Source organism: Pelophylax lessonae, assembly GCF_965119305.1.
Source record: "Pelophylax lessonae genome assembly, chromosome: 4".
NCBI lineage: Eukaryota > Metazoa > Chordata > Amphibia > Anura > Ranidae > Pelophylax > Pelophylax lessonae.
The window spans coordinates 265,753,166-265,770,751 of NC_138771.1; the positions used below are offsets into that span (position 1 = coordinate 265,753,166).

The 17,586-nt window shown below is 42.9% G+C and overlaps 1 protein-coding gene across 2 annotated transcripts in view; it reads left to right on the forward strand.

Annotated features, from left to right (window-relative positions):
* MDM1 (Mdm1 nuclear protein) overlaps positions 1 to 17,586 on the forward strand; it is a 98,323-nt gene that overhangs the window by 14,925 nt on the left and 65,812 nt on the right. For both annotated transcript variants that reach the window (XM_082256974.1, XM_082256975.1), the window contains exons 4-5: positions 3,582 to 3,716; positions 7,078 to 7,257. In XM_082256974.1, the coding sequence (XP_082113100.1) occupies positions 3,582 to 3,716; positions 7,078 to 7,257 (315 nt within the window). The remainder of the gene's footprint in view (positions 1 to 3,581; positions 3,717 to 7,077; positions 7,258 to 17,586) is intronic.

The following is a 17,586-nucleotide window of genomic DNA, read 5'->3' on the forward strand; positions in this document are numbered from 1 at the left end:
CAGCTTCTAGGTTTTATAGTCAAAGCCTAATTGAACAAGCTGAAGTTAGGAGCTGATTGGCTATAATGCACAGCTGCATCAAATTCGGAGTGCTCCAGTTTTAGTAAATCAACTCCATAGGGGTTGATTTTCTAAACCTGGAGAGTGCAAAATATGGTGCAGCTCTGCATATAAATCAGCTTCCATGTTTTTTTGTCAAAGCTTAATTGAACAAGCTGAACTTAGAAGCTGATTGGCTACCATGTACAGCTGTACCAGATTTGGCACTCTCCAGTTTTAGTAAATCAACACCATAGAAACCAATGTTTTTTTAGGTATCCTGTTCACACCACAATGTGCTGGTGTCATGTGCAGTGCGGTGCATTGTGTAAAATGCTACGCAGATGCATTTTAATGCAAGGCATGCAAATGCATGTAAATGCCCTTCAACAAAACACAAGTCTATTGACAAAAAAAAAAGATAGTTAATTAATAAAGAAAGAAAGCTTTTTAATGTTTTTTTCCCTTATGAAGGCCATAGATTATGCCATTTTCTTTCTTTCCACCCACCACGGGTGGAAGGAAAGGCAATTTCTTGATTCCCACGTCAACAGTCAATGTTGATGGGGAAATCCCTCCCACAGTGCTATTGTGTTCTGCCATTGGGGAGCCTTCACTGCCGGCAGAACATAGTGATTTGTGTAGCCGGCTATAGTCAGCAGCACTAATAATTCAGGAAAAACCTGACGGGCTGGTTGTACACAAGTCAATAGATAGATCAATTTGTGTACAACCAGGGTGCCCATATATGGATCGAAATTCATCCGGTTCAGCTATGTATGGCTGACTTTACAATGACCCATACAACAGCCAAATTATTTTTTTTGGCTGGCGCTATGCTTAAAAAAAGTGTATCTGTTCCAACTTACAAGCAAATTCAACTTAAGAACAAACCTACAGACCCTATCTTGTTTGTAACCCGGGGACCGCCTGTATAAGGTCCAAAACTGCCCTTTACTCTCACGTTGCATGAGCAATGGGTACACTCAATAGCCTCAAAAGTCCTTTTAGCTGACATTTTTTATTTGTTACATTCAGACCTATTTTTACATACACATATGCATGCATTGGCCTGCAAGGTTGAATTTTTGAAAAAAATGGAGAGTAGGTTATATTTTGTGGAGTGTAAAAGTGCATTTTTACTGACTTTTGTTCTCTGCAGAGGCTGTTAGGCTGTTCATAGACAGTTCAAATCTCGGCCGGTTCAGCAGGAACTGGCCGAGGTTTGAACCATGTTTGGGAAGGCTGAATGATTGATCGACCAACTTGGGTACAACCAGCCTGCCGGATTTTGCATACGATTATCACTAGCGGCTGAGTGAGAATACAATGGCTCAGCAGAAGGGATTCCCCTGTCAACACTGTCTGTGCGACAACCCGTGATTGCAGGAAAGACATTCGCTCTGTGTATGGCCAGCTTTAAAGTGGAATTTATAATTAATTATTTATTACAGGTACTTGTAAAGCGTTGACAATTTACGCAGCACTTTAAATATATACTGTATATTGTGATGATAATTTTCACAGGTCTGCTTGAATCATTTCCTGATATGTAACATCATATAGCAACTATACTTAAAGCCCATCTCTTGGCTCAGCCTCTTGCTCTTCAATAGTTCCTGCCCCCTCTCTTGCTCTTTGTAGTCTTCTGAAGATGCGGAGAGCGGTGCTAATGTGGTGATGCTAACACTACTCTGTACAATAAAGTGGAAGTAAACTTCCATCACTAACTTTTACCTATAGGTAAGCCGATATTAAGACTTACCTATAGGTTGTGTAAATATCTCCTAAACAGACACTGTTTTGGAAATATTTAGTGTACATGCAGCCAGTTACATCACTGGTGCATGTGCTCCGAAGGAACGGTCACCTGTGCCGTCCCTCAGAGCCCTGTGCCGTAAACAGCGGCTCCTGTGGAAGTGATGTCATCGCGGCTCCGGCCAGTAACAGAGCTGGAGTCTGCAAACCCGGAAGTAAGATAGGTGGAGATGGGAGCACCTGTAGAGCTGACATCTCAGCACTAGAAGGGCTTTGTTTTAGGGTAAGTTTAACATAATGTGCTAGTATGCGATGCATACTATCACATTATGACATTACCTTGCAGGATAAGAAAACGAAAACATCCAGCAGGTTTACAACCGCTTTAATACACTGTAAATAATGGGGGGGGGGGGGGGGGGACTTGATAGGTATTAGGCTAAGGGGTGCAAACTGGTAAAATTATGCCATCAATTTGCTGTGGATTTGAGGATTCCACAGTGTATACTGTGACACTGTAACCTAGTTGCAAGTCCGAAATGAAAAGTAGCAGCAGGGAACTGATCTGGGTTATGCATGTGTGCACCCTCGTTATGAATAAGCAATAGCAAACTGTGTGTGTGAAACGCATGCACAACAGCCACAACACACTCTGTGTGTCTTATGCTGTCTTTAATTGTCATGGAATAAAGGCTTTAAGCATCTCTACAGCAGTGGTGTGCAGCCAACTTCTTTTACCTTGCCATGTGGCGGTGGTGAGCCTGGGCGGGCACTCACTGCGGAGATCTTAGGATGTGGGTGGCAGTCTCACCTGGAGTGGTGTCATTTTCTTTTCTGGCCATTTGCATGTGTGCACCCAGCCAAGAACACACTGTACATGATGCTGCTGCTCAGGCACCTGGATTTACATAATTGTGACACCTCAGGGAAATATTATAGTCCAGGAAGTAGATACAGACCCGCGGGGATGCCTGAACATAGTGCACTGCTGGCTTTCTGGGTTACAGGTAACATAAGGGCAATGTTAGGGGGTGCACTGTGATCTCTTTGAAATGTAATAATTACCTAAAAATCTAGCTGAGATAATCAACAAAATGTAAATTTGTCTACGGTGCCCTTACCTTTAAAGCGTAACTCCACTTTTATTGAGAAAAAAAAAATTCCCCTCTAGGTAATCTCTGTACATTGCAGGGATTTTAACAAACTTTGTTGCAAATTCCTCCCTTTTGTTATTCTGAAGAAATCATTGTTTGACTCCTCTGTGCTGAGTGACTCTAATGGGGAGTGGTTTCATAATTATCTATCAGCTGTGGCAGCTGCAGGGCTCTAATGAGGGAAGCTGCTGGGCCTGCATCCCTTTAGACGTGTTCCTATTGGGAGTATCTCACAAAAAATGACATTTATGTTGCAGAAGATGCCAGAAATCTGACTTGTATTTTAGGCAGACTTCTGGGAAAATTGGTGGGCCAATCACACAAGCAGGAAATTATGTTTCTGGGGTGTGGTCAGTACACATTCTGTGTACAGAACAGCTACAGGTAGCCATATTGCATTGCATTTTCAGAAAATTACAACAGCTGCAGATTGAAAAGGAAAAGCAATTTTTAATACCGTTCAATTACAATATGATTTGTGTCGCAATTGTATACTTTATATTGTTTTTTCTTTATTTGCTGATTTTTTTTTCCCCACGAAAGTGGAGTTACCCTTTGAATATAAAGTGTCTTTGCTTAGTCATTTTTTTCAAGTAAACGTTGGGATACTAATAAACACTTTATTAAAAGGTTCACAGAGTTCTGCAGAAGAAAGCTGGCATGAACGTAGCCCCGTCACATCACCCTCTAAAGACATCTGAATATCAAAGGCAGTTTGAAAGAAAAGCCTACACAGATAATTCTCCTTTGCTTGCAGCAGAGCAGGTATATGTTGGTAAATCGCACACCTTGAATGTATTCATCTTTTACTTTATCCATTTATTAGCAAATTATTAAAGTATAACTAAAGGCAAAACTTTTTTTTTTTTAGTTTTAGTGCCGGTTCACATATATGGGATGCGGTAACCCTGCAAATCCATTGTGGGTTCCCGCATTGCATTCAAATCACAGGCAGTTCACACTGCCATTTATGAATTACTGGGGGTGTCAATACAAAGTTAACGACACCCCCAAATCAGTTTGCATATCGCAGTGGGAACTGTCAGTTCGGACATGAATTGGATCGCATAGGTGTGAACCACCATGCGATCAGTTTCTGCTGCGGACCCAAACAACGGTCCTGTGCGAGTTGTGTCCCAATCCAATGCATATTCAGCCATACAATCGGTATGGCTGAATTCGCATCGCATTTGATTTTCAGAGCAGTACGCTGCGAATCACATGCAATGTCTGTCATCGCTATAGTGTGAACCGGGACTCAGATCAAGTGGAGATGGATAAGAACACCTGACAGTTTTTATTGCTGTCTTGCTACCCTCTCTATTTGTCCTGTTTACCATTATCATTGAAAGTGAAAGTAAAAGAAAATCCCAAATTTTAAGTACCCCCAGAAAATGAATAGGGGAGGGGGAAATCTTCCAATGGGGACACTAGTTCTGGTGACCTGGGGGGTCCTCAAGAGATTCCCTTAATTTGCAGGGATTATTTCTCATTCCTGTTTGGCTATGGGACAGGAAGTGAAGAGAAATCTCCACAATGGGACACATATGGGAAAAATCCTCCCTTACGCTATCAAAATAAAAAAAATAAAAAAGGTTTTGCCTGTAGTTCTACTTTAAGCATTTGGGGTCTTGGAGAATGTTTGTTTTTCTGTGATGATGACATAATATAAAACCCTGGTTTAGCTAAAAATTAAGGGATTTCTTTACAAATTAGAATTTGAGGGACTGTCAGATTACAGGAAAACTGTAGAAACTCTGTCACCAAATCTAAAATGACAGCAAAATCTTTTACTGTAAAAAAGAAGGTATATACTTACCTCTCTGGCTGCTGGTGTTCTGTCGAATAGTGCATCCTGTCGGATAATGCCTCTGTCGTTCTGCGCATGCGCAGTACGTAACGTCACTCCTGTGACGTCAACACTGCGCAGATCTTCTAAGGCATTATCCGACGATCTGCAAAGTGCGGAGGGAGAATCTAATTGTCAGATTCTACCTCACTCGCTCTGCACTTGTGCGAGACTTGAGCGACGTCACAGGCGGAATACAATTGTTGGGCGGATTTGGGTGTGATGCAGGGTGGATCTTGCAGTGCAGATTTGGGTGTGTTGCAGGGTGGATTCCGTTGCTCAAGTCTCACGCATGCACAGAGAGGGCGAGGCAGAATCTAACAAATAGACAAACAATCTCAATAGATTAGCTGGAGTGACGTTATGTGCTGCGCATGCGCAGATCCTCGGAGGCATTATCTGACGGGATGCACTATTCGACAGAACAGGCAATGTCGATCTCCTGTGCTCTGCAGTGCTAAGTGAAAAGTAATGATGCCGGTATCAGGAGGACCCACATGAAATCACCAATCTTGAAAGGGTCCCTTACTGCAGACTTGCTTCTATTTTTGAATATTAAAGTTTTGCTTAGACCTACCCCCACTTTCTAAGCATCCCTATTGGCTGCCCACCTCAGTAAAGGCCAATAGGGTGGAGTGGAATCAAGCTTGATCTTTACATAACTTTAGGTGCCTGTATGTCTGCATCTACTGGTCATTTTAGCATACTGTCATCACTGAATGTAACATTTACTTATGCATTTATACATCATATGCTCAGTTTGCATGTCCTAGGTGTGTGACAGGTTTAATTGGACTGACAAAAGCTCCTAAATATTGTTTTAGTTACAGAAATGTGTTTTGCCCTGACACTAATGGCTCATTCACGCCATTTGTGTTGGGCTCCTTTTCCCAGCACAATCCCAACGCAAAGACAAATACATTTCCCTTGTTTCCAGTGTTGTGCGTTGCAGTGGTGTGCGTTAAAAAAAAATACTGCAGGCATTACTTTTCTTCCGAACAGCGTGCTGTGGTTTGTGGCTTCAGAACATGCTGGGGTTTATTTACTAAAACTGGAGAGTGCAAAATCTGGCGCAGCTGTGCATGGTAGCCAATCAGCTTCTAACTTCAGCTTGTTCAATTAAAGTGTTTGTAAAGTCTCGTTTTTCTTTCTAATAAAATAACAAACATGTTACAATTACCTCCTCTGTGCAGTTGGTTTTGCACAGGGCAGCCCAGATCTTCCTCTTCTCGGGTCCCTGGCTGGAGCCCCTGGCCCCTCCCTCCTGTTAAGTGCCCCCACAGCATGCAGCTTGATATGGGGGCACCTGAGCCAAGCTGCAGCTCCATGTATCCATTCAGACACAGAGCTGACATTCGGCCCGTCCCCTCTCTCTCCTGATTGGTTGAGTTTGATTGACAGAGGGGTCTCAGGTAAGTATTAGGGGGGGGGGGCTGAGGGGGGCTGCTGCACAAAGAAGGCTTTTTATCTTAATAGTTAGAATGCATTAGGATAAAAAAACCTTCTGACTTTACAACCCCTTTAAGCTTTGACAAAAAACCTGGAAGCTGATCAGCTTCTATGCAGAGTTGCACCAGATTTTCTAATCTCCAGTTTTATTAAATCAACCCTGTTGACTAGAACTTAATGAAATGTCACATGTGACACATTTCAATAAAGTTTCCTCAAAAAAAGTAACCAGTGCAATATGCTGGGAATGGCACACGGTCACTGCTTCCTACCAGTGCTGTGCAATCAGTTTGGCTGAAGGAGTGACAGCCCTAACTCATTATATGTAAACTCTCACCTTGTAAACAGCCCATTTACCTTAAAATAGAAATTAAAGGCAAAACATTTGTGTATACTTATAAATACCTTTTTTCCCCTTTTTTTATTAGTGATCACATAATCTCTGTTCTCAGCTGCTTAAGGATCTTAGAGAGCTGGGGGAGGAGAAACAGTAGGACACTGGTCTTCCCAGTGAATGGCTGTGCAGGAGGGGCATGTCAGCACCAGTCTGATCATTGGAAGAGAGCAGGCTGAGTTCTCAGCACAGCCAGAAAACTGACCACGCTGTGCTCTCATTCTTAGTGTGGTCAGTTTTAATAGGAAAGCCAGGGGACTGGCAGGAACACCAGATATTAAATTCACACAAAGGAAGCAATACAAAGAGAACAGGATACATTTTCATACAAGTACATGGTATATCGGGCACATATCAGGAATATGAATTTCTTGGTGTACATATTCTTTAACTAAACCTATTTTTGATACAGTTGTAAATGTTTTCTCTTTCAGGTCATACACAACAAGAATCAAGCAGTGCCGCCATTTAAATTAAATGGTCTCAACACAGAGACAGAATACAAGAGTCAGTTTAAAGGATCTCCACCTGCTAAAGGTCCAAAGTTAAGAAAGGACTGGGAAGACAAACATCACACAGAATATGACAAAGATTATCATTCTCCTAAAAGAAAGGTACATTTTTCCCTCAACCCTTAACCGCTTGCCGACCGCCGCACGACTATTTACTGCGGCGGTCAGCCCCTCACAGGCAAAGCGACGTAGGTCTACGTCGCTAGCCTGTGAGGGTCTCGGGAGTGAGCGCGCGCCGCCGGAGGCGCGCTCCCGCTCGGTCACGGACCCCCCCGCGCGTGTGACCGGCAGACCCGATTGTCCGCCGGTCACTCGCGATCGTCGGTGGAGAGGGAGAAAGGCAGGCGGCTAATGTAAACAAGCCGCCTGTCATTCTCCCCTGTGTAGGAATAGTGATCATACGGTTCTACTATGTAGGACCGTTGAGCACTGTTCCTACACCTCAAGCCACAGCCAATCACAGTTAGAATCATGCCCCTAGGGACACACATAACCCCTCCCTCTCAAAAAAAAGTTAACCCCTTCACTGCCAGTGTAATTTTACAGTAACAGTGCATATTTATAGCACTGATTACTGTAGTAATGTCACTGGTAACCCCAAAAATGTCAGTCAAGGGTCCGATCTGTCAGCCGCAATGTCGCAGTACCGCAAAAAAAAACGCAGATCGCCGCCATTACGCGTTAAAAAAAAAAAACAACAAAAATGACAAAAATCTTTCCCTTTGTTAGTAAACGCGATAACTTTTGCGCAAACCAATCAAAATACGCTTTTTGCGATTTTTTTTTTTTTTACCAAACATATGTAGCATAAAACAAATTAGCCGAAAATGTTAAAAAATTTAGATTTTTACATTTTTTTGGGGGGAATTTCATATAAAAAAATGTGAAAAATATTGTTATTTTTGCAAAATTGACGCTCTTTTTTTGCTTATAGCGCATGATCAAAAAAGCGCACAGGTGATCAAATACCACCAAAAGAAAGCTCTGTTTGAGGGAAAAAAAGGACGTCAAATTCGTTTAGGTACAGCGTCGCACGACCGCGCAATTGTCCGTTAAAGTCACGCAGTGCAGAATCGCAAAATAGGCCCTGGTCAGGAAGGGGGTAAAATCTTCCGGGGCTTAAGTGGTTAAGGGATAAGTTCATATTTTTAAAAAAATAATCAATGCACATTTTTTGCAGGTAAAAAAAGTGCATTTATTTATTTTTTTATTAAGAGACTGTTAGCATTGCACCTGTGATCGGCAGATTATGGGTGAAATCTCAGACTCCTGCAGACTGTTAGTGTAGCTGTCTGTCCATACCTGGTACGGGCAAGTGGTTACTGAATGAGAGGAAGAATCAATGAACTACCTAGAGAGCGCTTCAGCACCATAGTAGTTCATTGAGAAATACAAGATGTTGGCCGCAATGGTTGATGGTGGTTGGAGTTCTCCCATTGACAGAATTCTGTGAATGAAGGATGCGGCCAGGTGGGCGAAGTCCCATTTGGTTATGTTTTTTTTAAATTGTGACTGCAGGTGCGGTGAGAAGGTCCCCAGCCCGCTGTCACAACGGGGACTACGGGGGTGTTCTGTCTCAGCATCGATTGTACCTGTGACCCTCTTGTAGACCTCCAGTCTGTAAGTGTGTGCAGCAGGTTGAATGATGACTTTAACAGATAGTTTACTCAATGAATAAAGACTCCAGAGGTGTTCTCCAATGCTTCTTTATGCTTCAAGTTAGCAAAGACATAAACATAGAGGCTTTTCCATAGGTAAATTTACAATGAAGTTACACAGCTTCCACACTCTGCAGTCTCCTCATAACAACTAAACAAAATGGTAGTTACAGCAGGAAAATGGAGATGGGAGAAACCATATAGCCAGAAACAGCAGGGGTGCAAGGAAGATACCAATAACATAGCATAACATAACATGTAATAACAACTGCTAGACAGTTAAAGCTGCGTGGCAGCACACTCCCCGCCTGGTATCGTGAGATACCACTACACAATTCTTTTCCATAAACATACAATTAACATTGCATACAGTAGAATGCTATGTAGCCCTCTTCTCTAAGCTAACTATGCTAGAGGTCTAAGTGACTCCTACACATAACACTGAATCAGAATTTTTGGAAGCAGGCATAATTAGGACTGTCTCAGTGACTGGTCTCAGGAAGGTTTTTGGGCTCCCGTCCTTTACAATCCTGACTTCCACACTTCGGACCTTTCCATCATCACTAGCAATGGCCTTTGAAATAACTCCAACTGGCCACTGGATCCGATTGGTTTGCTTTTCTTTTAGAAGAACCAGGTCCCCTTCCTTTAAGTTAGGCTTCTGGGTTTGCCACTTTTTACGTCCTTGAAGAAGTGTGAGGTATTCCCTCCTCCATCTGTCCCAGAAACAATCTGCAAGGTATTGAGCATATCTCCATTGACGTTTATATATGTCCTTTTCATCAAAGATGCTCTTTGGCGCTGGGATCTGTCCAATTTTCCGGCTCAATAATGCAGCTGGAGTTAAAACAGTTGGACATTCTGGGTCTGTGGATACAGCCGTCAGCGGTCTTGAGTTGATTATTGCTGCGACCTCAGCAAGGAATGTAGTAAGTACTTCATGGGTAAGACGTGAAGAACTCACATCAAGCAACATAGAATCCAATATGCGCCTTGCCATCCCAATCATACGTTCCCATGCTCCGCCCATGTGTGAAGCGTGTGGTGGGTTGAATTTCCACTGGTTTGCAGTGGCGGAGAAGGTGGCCCTTGGAGGTGGCTCTGTCTGAGAAGCTCGCTCCCGCAGGGGTTTGTTAATGCTCTGGGACGCTCTCTCGCTATAATTGAACTGGTTGGTCAGTTTTCTCTCCTTCTTGTTCCTGGATGGTATTTCCTCACCTTCTGTCCATTCTTCACTAGCCTGAGCGTCAGACTTCCCATCTGTATCTTTGTCTCCCGGCTCTGTGGAGTCGTTGGTCTGAGTCTCTTCAATGACTCCCAACTTTGCCATCTGTCGCCGCGCTTTATCAGAGTCTTCGTTTAACATGTTTCCATCCAGGGAGAAGTGTACGGCCAGCTGGTCCACGATGCTAATGGGTTTGTAGGCCAGTTCCTTAAAACTGTACCTCACAATGTTCTGGGGGGCATGAGGGTTGTTTTCAGTCAGGATACGAGTGAATTCCTCCTTAAGTTCAGCCTCGCTGAGTTCCAGCTGGTCTGGAGGCTTAACCAGAGTCTTGGCCTGCATCCATTCATCAGCTCCATCCCCCATAACTGTGGAGTCATCTTCATCCTCCAAATTTCTTCTTGAGCAGATGTTGGAACTCAATGCTACAACTTCAGGCCGGATTTCCGGATCAGTATCTGGATCCTCCAGGTGGAAATCGATATCTTCTTCTGAGTTTGTAGAAGACTGGTCCATTAAAAACTTGGGTTCTGAAAACCAAATGGTTTGTGTGAGGACAACTGCTGGCACTAAAATCTTCTGCATGAATGCTAGAAAGTGCTCTCGCTTCTCAGGTTTGTTACGGAGAGTTTTCTTCAGTGCAGCAAATCTGGTTAAAGCTTGTTCTCGATTGTTAGGGAGAGTAAGCCTTGGTACTCGGAAGGGTACTGGAGCTACCCAATTGTTGGAATTGTCCTTGAAGAACTCTTCATCCGTAATCTTAATGAGCTCCTTGTCTTCGACTGAAGGAGCAATCTTGTTGTCATCACAAGTAGTCTGGTACACTGAATCACCAAAGTCCTTTTGAGCAGTGAGCTTGCAGTTAATGCTTTGGAGTGCTTGATATGGAACTTCGTTCTTAAAATCAAGTCTTTCCTTCACATAATAGTGCGATGGACATTTCATCAATTGACAGGTAACATTAGTTTTGTAGGAAGCTACATCCAAGAGCTTGCGAGATTGGTCTAAGCAGACTTCTCCTATTATCACCCATCCAAGATCGAGTTTCTGGGCCTGAGGAGCATCATCTGGACCGTTACATAACTCTCTTATTTTATGAACTCTAGGAATGTCTCTCCCTAGTAGAATCAAAATCTTAACATCCTTGTTAAGTGGTGGAATGTAGTTAGCAATGTGGCTCAAATGAGGGTGATGACGTGCAACCTCTGGTGTGGGGATTTCTTCTCTGTTGTTCGGTAGCTGATCACATTCGATTAGAGTTGGAAGAGGAAACTCTGTGTCCTCATATTCTGATGCAACTACGAAGCCATGGGCTCTTCTTCCAGAAGTATTGACCTTTCCTGCACATGTCTGCAAGGTATAGGACCAGGTCTCTCCTTGAATGTTGAATAGGTCAAAGAATTCTGTACTGGCCAATGAGCGATTGCTCTGATCATCGAGTATGGCATACATTTTTATGGATTTTTGTGGACATCCTTCAGGAAAAACTCTTACAAGACATATCTTGCTACAAGACTTGCTATGAAGCCCTTCTCCACATACCTCTGTACACCTTGTGGTTACGGGGTCGGCATATTGCTCAGTTCTCTCCCCGCCATCATCTGATGTAGTCTTGGGGTTGCTGCCGAGTGAAGGTTTCCTTTTGAACAGATCTGAATGAAGAGCGTCCACATGTTTGTCACTGTTGCAGAGAGAACATCTGATGGCGATCTTACAGTCTCTAGCTAAATGATCGGAGGATGCACAACACTTAAAACAGATATTATGCTCTTTGAGAAATGACTTGCGTTCTTCAATAGGCTTGTCCTTAAATGCACGACATTTGGAGAGAGAGTGTGGCGCATTATGAATAGGACACTGTTGATTAAGATTGCTAGCTTTGATGTCTGTAGCTAAGACGTTGGATGCTATCGCGGTCTTCCCCACTGCAATAGGATGCCTTAAATCCTTGAATTTACCGTTGGTGGCAATACCCCTTAAAGTACTTAAAGGAATGGTGGTTCTATCTGGATAGAAGAAGCTTGGGTCATTCTTGGATCTTGCAACCTTCCGCACGAACTCTGAAAAATAAGAAAAGGGAGGGAAGGAAACACGATGCTCATACTTATACTTTGATCCTACACTAGTCCACTTTCCCTGAAGATAACTAGGCAACTTTGCTACAATAGGATTTACGCCCTGAGCAGTGTCTAAATAGCTAAGACCTGGTAAACTAGGATCTAACTTAGCAATTTCAAGTTCTTGAAGGAGGTCACCTAACTCTCTAAGCTTATGATTGTCCTTAACAGAGATTTTAGGAAAGTTGTTTAGTCTCTGGAATAAGGCAGATTCAATGACTTCGGGGCTCCCATAGTCTTGTTCTAGACGTTCCCAGGCAGCATCAAGGCCTGCTTTAAAGTTATAAATGTAGACAGATTTAAGTCTCTTTACTTGTTCTGAAGATTGACGCCCCAACCACTTTATTAGTAAGTCAAGTTCTGCTTGAGGATCAATGTCCAAGTTCTTGGTTACCGCCTTAAATGTAGATCTCCAACTCCTGTAGTTTTCTGGGCGGTCATCAAATCCAGACAGTCCAGTTGTAATCAACTCTCGTCGAATGATATACTTGCTGAACTCTGCAATGTCAGTGCTTTCAGTTTTTATAGCCACAGGGGGTACTGATGGTGCGCCGTCTTGGACCATGGTTGGTATCTGATGTTGGCTGGTAGGTAGAGAGAAAGGTGTTGCAGATGGGTTTAATTTAGGTAAGGGTCTGTCGACTGAAGGTCTCTGAGCATTTGAAGTCAAAGAGAGCTGTATCAAAGGGGGTATAGAGTTCATTCTGTAGTCTTCTGCTGTGCCCTTGTAATCTCTATGCACATGTTGTTGTGGTGGCACATGATCTGCGTAGGTTGATTCACTTGATTTTGTGACGTGCAGTAATTGTGGAGGGTCTCTGTTAGTAGGTGCGTCTAGTTGACCAGCTTGCTTTGGCGACACATTGCCTTCTGATCCACTTGCTGGATGATTATGAGAAGAATCTCCAACTGTAGGTGGGACTGTATTGTCGTGGTTCTGAGTTAGGACAAACTGTAGGGTCCTTTCAACAGGGTCTTGACAAGCAGCTAAGCTGGTACAAGCTGCTCCTTCTTCTTCCAATAGGGCTTGTTCCAAGACAGATAACTCTGCTAAAGCTACTTCCTTTTCTCTATTCTTCTGAAGAATTTCTAGCTGAGCCTCTGTTTCTGCTTGTATTCTTGCTTGAATGCGTTGAGCTTCTGCTTCCTTGCATTTAGCTTCTGCCTTGAAGGCTGCTTCTTTTTCAGAGCAGGCGGCTTGAACCTGGGCTACTGCAACCTTTTGGCGAGCTTTGAGTATTTGGTCGCTCAGTATTGACCTTATAGAGCAGGACCGCAATGACTTAGAAGAATATTTATGATATGAGCGGGCAGACCTAGAAGATTTTCCTGAGTGTCTGGAAGAAGCAGAGTTACAGGATATAGTCTCATATAGCTGTGCCAATCTCCCTTCTATCTGTGCCTTTGCTTCAAGATATGTACTATGCCTCTGCTGGTCATTAGAAGTAAAGTCCTTTAATTCCAATGCAGCTTCCTCTATGTTGGAATGTGACAATAGGGAATAGTACTTCTCAGAAAGTCTTTTATAATTCTCAAATGCCTTCTTAACCCTTGAGAGAGCAGTGTTCAATTGCTCAGAATTGTTGCTAGTTACATTAGTGGCTGTTATACAACTTAAAGTCTTTTCCCATAATGCAGTCAGGTTACTAGAGGTTTCTTCCTTACTTGCTTCATAAACCTCCCTTGCCTTCAAGGATGGATGAGGGGCTCTGACAGGACGAGCAGAATGAAGTAAGGAGTCTGCTTTATCTTGACTAAATGTAACAGGTAACTCTGTGAGATCTCTGTCAGACATAATAAGTACTGTATTTCTGGTGTCTTGTTAGAAATCTGCCAGAGCTCAGCTCTGTAAGTAGTGACTTCTGTTATTAAGCAGGCTGGCTGAGGTATTTTTTGTTACAACAGTGGCTAGTGCTGGAACTAGTTCAAACTGGATCACCTCAGAAGGCTGTAACAGTAATGAAGCATTCAGTAGGTGGCTGGTTTCATATGCAGAGTAATGCTTCTGGTGACTCACAGACAAGTGTGGTACTCACTGTTCTGAAGCTGCAGAGTCTTGGAAATTTACTTTTCTTAAGCTGCAGAGATACCTGTGATGAATTCTTCATGTAAATTTACTGTCTGAAGCTGTGTATTCCTGTAAATTTACTCTCTGAAGCTGTGTACTCCTGTAAATTTACTGTCTGAAGCTGTGTACTCCTGTAAATTTACTCTCTGAAGCTGTGTATTCTTGTAAATTTACTGTTCTGTCTCAGCATCGATTGTACCTGTGACCCTCTTGTAGACCTCCAGTCTGTAAGTGTGTGCAGCAGGTTGAATGATGACTTTAACAGATAGTTTACTCAATGAATAAAGACTCCAGAGGTGTTCTCCAATGCGTCTTTATGCTTCAAGTTAGCAAAGACATAAACATAGAGGCTTTTCCATAGGTAAATTTACAATGAAGTTACACAGCTTCCACACTCTGCAGTCTCCTCATAACAACTAAACAAAATGGTAGTTACAGCAGGAAAATGGAGATGGGAGAAACCATATAGCCAGAAACAGCAGGGGTGCAAGGAAGATACCAATAACATAGCATAACATAACATGTAATAACAACTGCTAGACAGTTAAAGCTGCGTGGCAGCACAGGGGGTGTGGGCCATTACTTATCAGTAAAATGTTACATGTTACACCCTGGATTCAGGTGTAACATGTAACATCTTATTGAAGGTGAACTTATCCTTTATGAAGATTAACACCCAACAGTGTAATTTACAAAGTCAATTGATTTACAAAAATCAATGAACATGCATGTGTTAGGATAAGTCATTCTAGCAGTACTCTCTCCTAGCTTAGGTCATTGGAATCATATGCCAAACACCTCTAACTTACTGTTGGAGATGCAGGAGGTGGCTGCTATGACCACTTCAAGACTCATAGATATTGAAGAGGTGACCTCTTTCCTGTGCTTATGGTAGTTATCCCACTATTCATGTGCAGTTTTATTATTTAAAGCGGTATTAAACCCATAAGTAAACATTTATTGTAATGCAGCTTACCAATTATTAGATGTGATGGCTATATTTGTTTTCTCTTTTAGGCTTTCTTTCCTTTATTTTCATCTGGCGTTTCAGCCAGTAAGTCTGTTGTTTTTCAACAGAACAAGATCTCCTGCAAATGCAACAGTTGGGAATGTTAAGACAAACCATTTACCACTGACAGGGGTGCTGACAATGGTCAGCTTTTATTTATTCGTGTAAAACCTTTATTACATAAGCAGTTACAGCAACAGTTTTTTGGAACTGCAGTGTGGACTGGACTTTGGCTTCAATGTGTTAGTGAATTTGAATCTGCTAGTACTTCTAACTAGCGATCAACCAATTATCGACAAAGCCGTTATATCGAGGGCCGATATGCACTTTCCTCGATATATCGGAATCGGCCCCTAAGGTTACCGATATTGCCGATATTTCAGTAAAAGTGCATGTACTGGAGTGTTGCCTGTAGCTAGAGGCATCACCCCGGTACCGGCATTCATAGCCGACAGTCGGCTGTCTTGTAATGACAACCGATGCGGCTGAGAAGCTGCTCGGCTGTCATTACAAGGAGCGGAGGGGACTTCCCCTCCTCCCGCTGCCTTCCGCGGCTCACCCGGGTCTCACCGGGAGACCCGGGTAACCAGCCTGTATGGCCGCCGAAGGGAAGACCTGATCAAAGCTGCATTCGGCTCTGATCGGGTCTCCATGTAAAAACCCGGAAGTGATGTCATGACATCACTTCCGGGTACTCAGCGCCAAATTAAAAAAAATTACAGCATTCAAAACAGCCAAACTTGGCGTTTTGAATGCTTTTAAGTGCAGAGGAGGGGTTTGGGGTCTTTTAGACCCCCAGAACCCTCCACAAGATTACCTGTGAAAAAAAAAAAAATTTTAATGTACGAAAATATTGGCCAATATCGGGCGATACTGATATGCGATGACCAAAAATATCGGTATCAGTATCGACAATAAAAAAACGATATCGGTCGATCACTACTTCTAATACTACCTTCCCCCCGGTCTGACAATTAATACTGAAAAAAATATGGAGAAAAAGAAGTTGCATATATGGCTCAAACAATGGTATATGGTGGATAAAAATGTGTACTTTATTGAAACAGATAAAACTGTAAAGGCAATAAACAAATACAAAATACAAAATAGAAAAGCAAATGGACATTGGATAAAACCACAGAGTCTATGGTTTTATCCAATGTCCATTTGCTTTTCTATTTTGTATTTGTTTATTGCCTTTACAGTTTTATCTGTTTCAATAAAGTACACATTTTTATCCACCATATACCATTGTTTGAGCCATATATGCAACTTCTTATTCTCCATATTTTTTCCATATGTTCTTAGTTGCTTGGCTCACTGGCCATATGCCGTTAGGTACCTGGATGGTTTAATGTTTATTTGGTGTCACATCCTCATATCCTAAGACTCACAGGATGATTGAGTGATTTGTCTGTGGTCCTTTTCCCTATCTCCCCTTTCCCCATTTTTTTGCACTGACAATTACTACCTTCCCCCCAGTCTGACAATGCTAGTCTCCAAAGGTGCGCTTGTGCTCATTCAGAGAGTAGGCACCATAATACAGAAGGTATATTACTGGCCAGATCACCAGGTGAAAACAGGGGGAGAAAAAGCCTAAACAAAAAAAGAAAAATAATGCATCCACCACATTTAGGGATTGGTAAGCTACGGGATCTTACTTTTTTAGTTTTGGGTTTAAATACTGCTTTAACACAGTATTTAAAAATATTCTTGTAAAACAAACCAGTATGTAGTGACCTGATAATTTTTCATTTAGAAAGTACATTTGCTGGTAAGAAACAAAATACCGTATATAGTATAAGCCGAGTTTTTCAGCACATTTTTTTTTTTCCCCCTCTGTTTATACTCGAGTCAAGGAAAAAAAAAAAGTCCCTGGCCGCTCCGACGTGCTTAAACTTTAAATATGGCGCCGCCCGGCGCATACATGTCACCGCGCATGCGCCGCCGCTGCTCGGGACAGGCCGGGAATAGCCGAACGTATACGAGCGGCAGCGGCAGGCACGTGCGCAATGACGTGTCGGCGCCGGGCGGTGCCATTTTTAAAGTGAAGGCGCCTCTGGAACAGGTAAGTGAAACAGCTTCACTACCTGTCATCATGCAGGGCTGCGGGCATACTACAAGGGATGCAGTGCTGCGGGCATGGTCCACCTGTACCATGCCCACAGCACTGCATCTCCTGTAGTATGCCCACAACCCCGCATCCTCTTGTACCATGCCAGTCACCCCGCATCCTCTTGTACCATGCCAGTCACCCTGGATTCTCCTGTACAATGCCAGCCACCCTGCATTCTCCTGTACCATGCCAGTCACCCTGCATTCTCCTGTACCATGCCTGCCGCCCTGCATTCTCC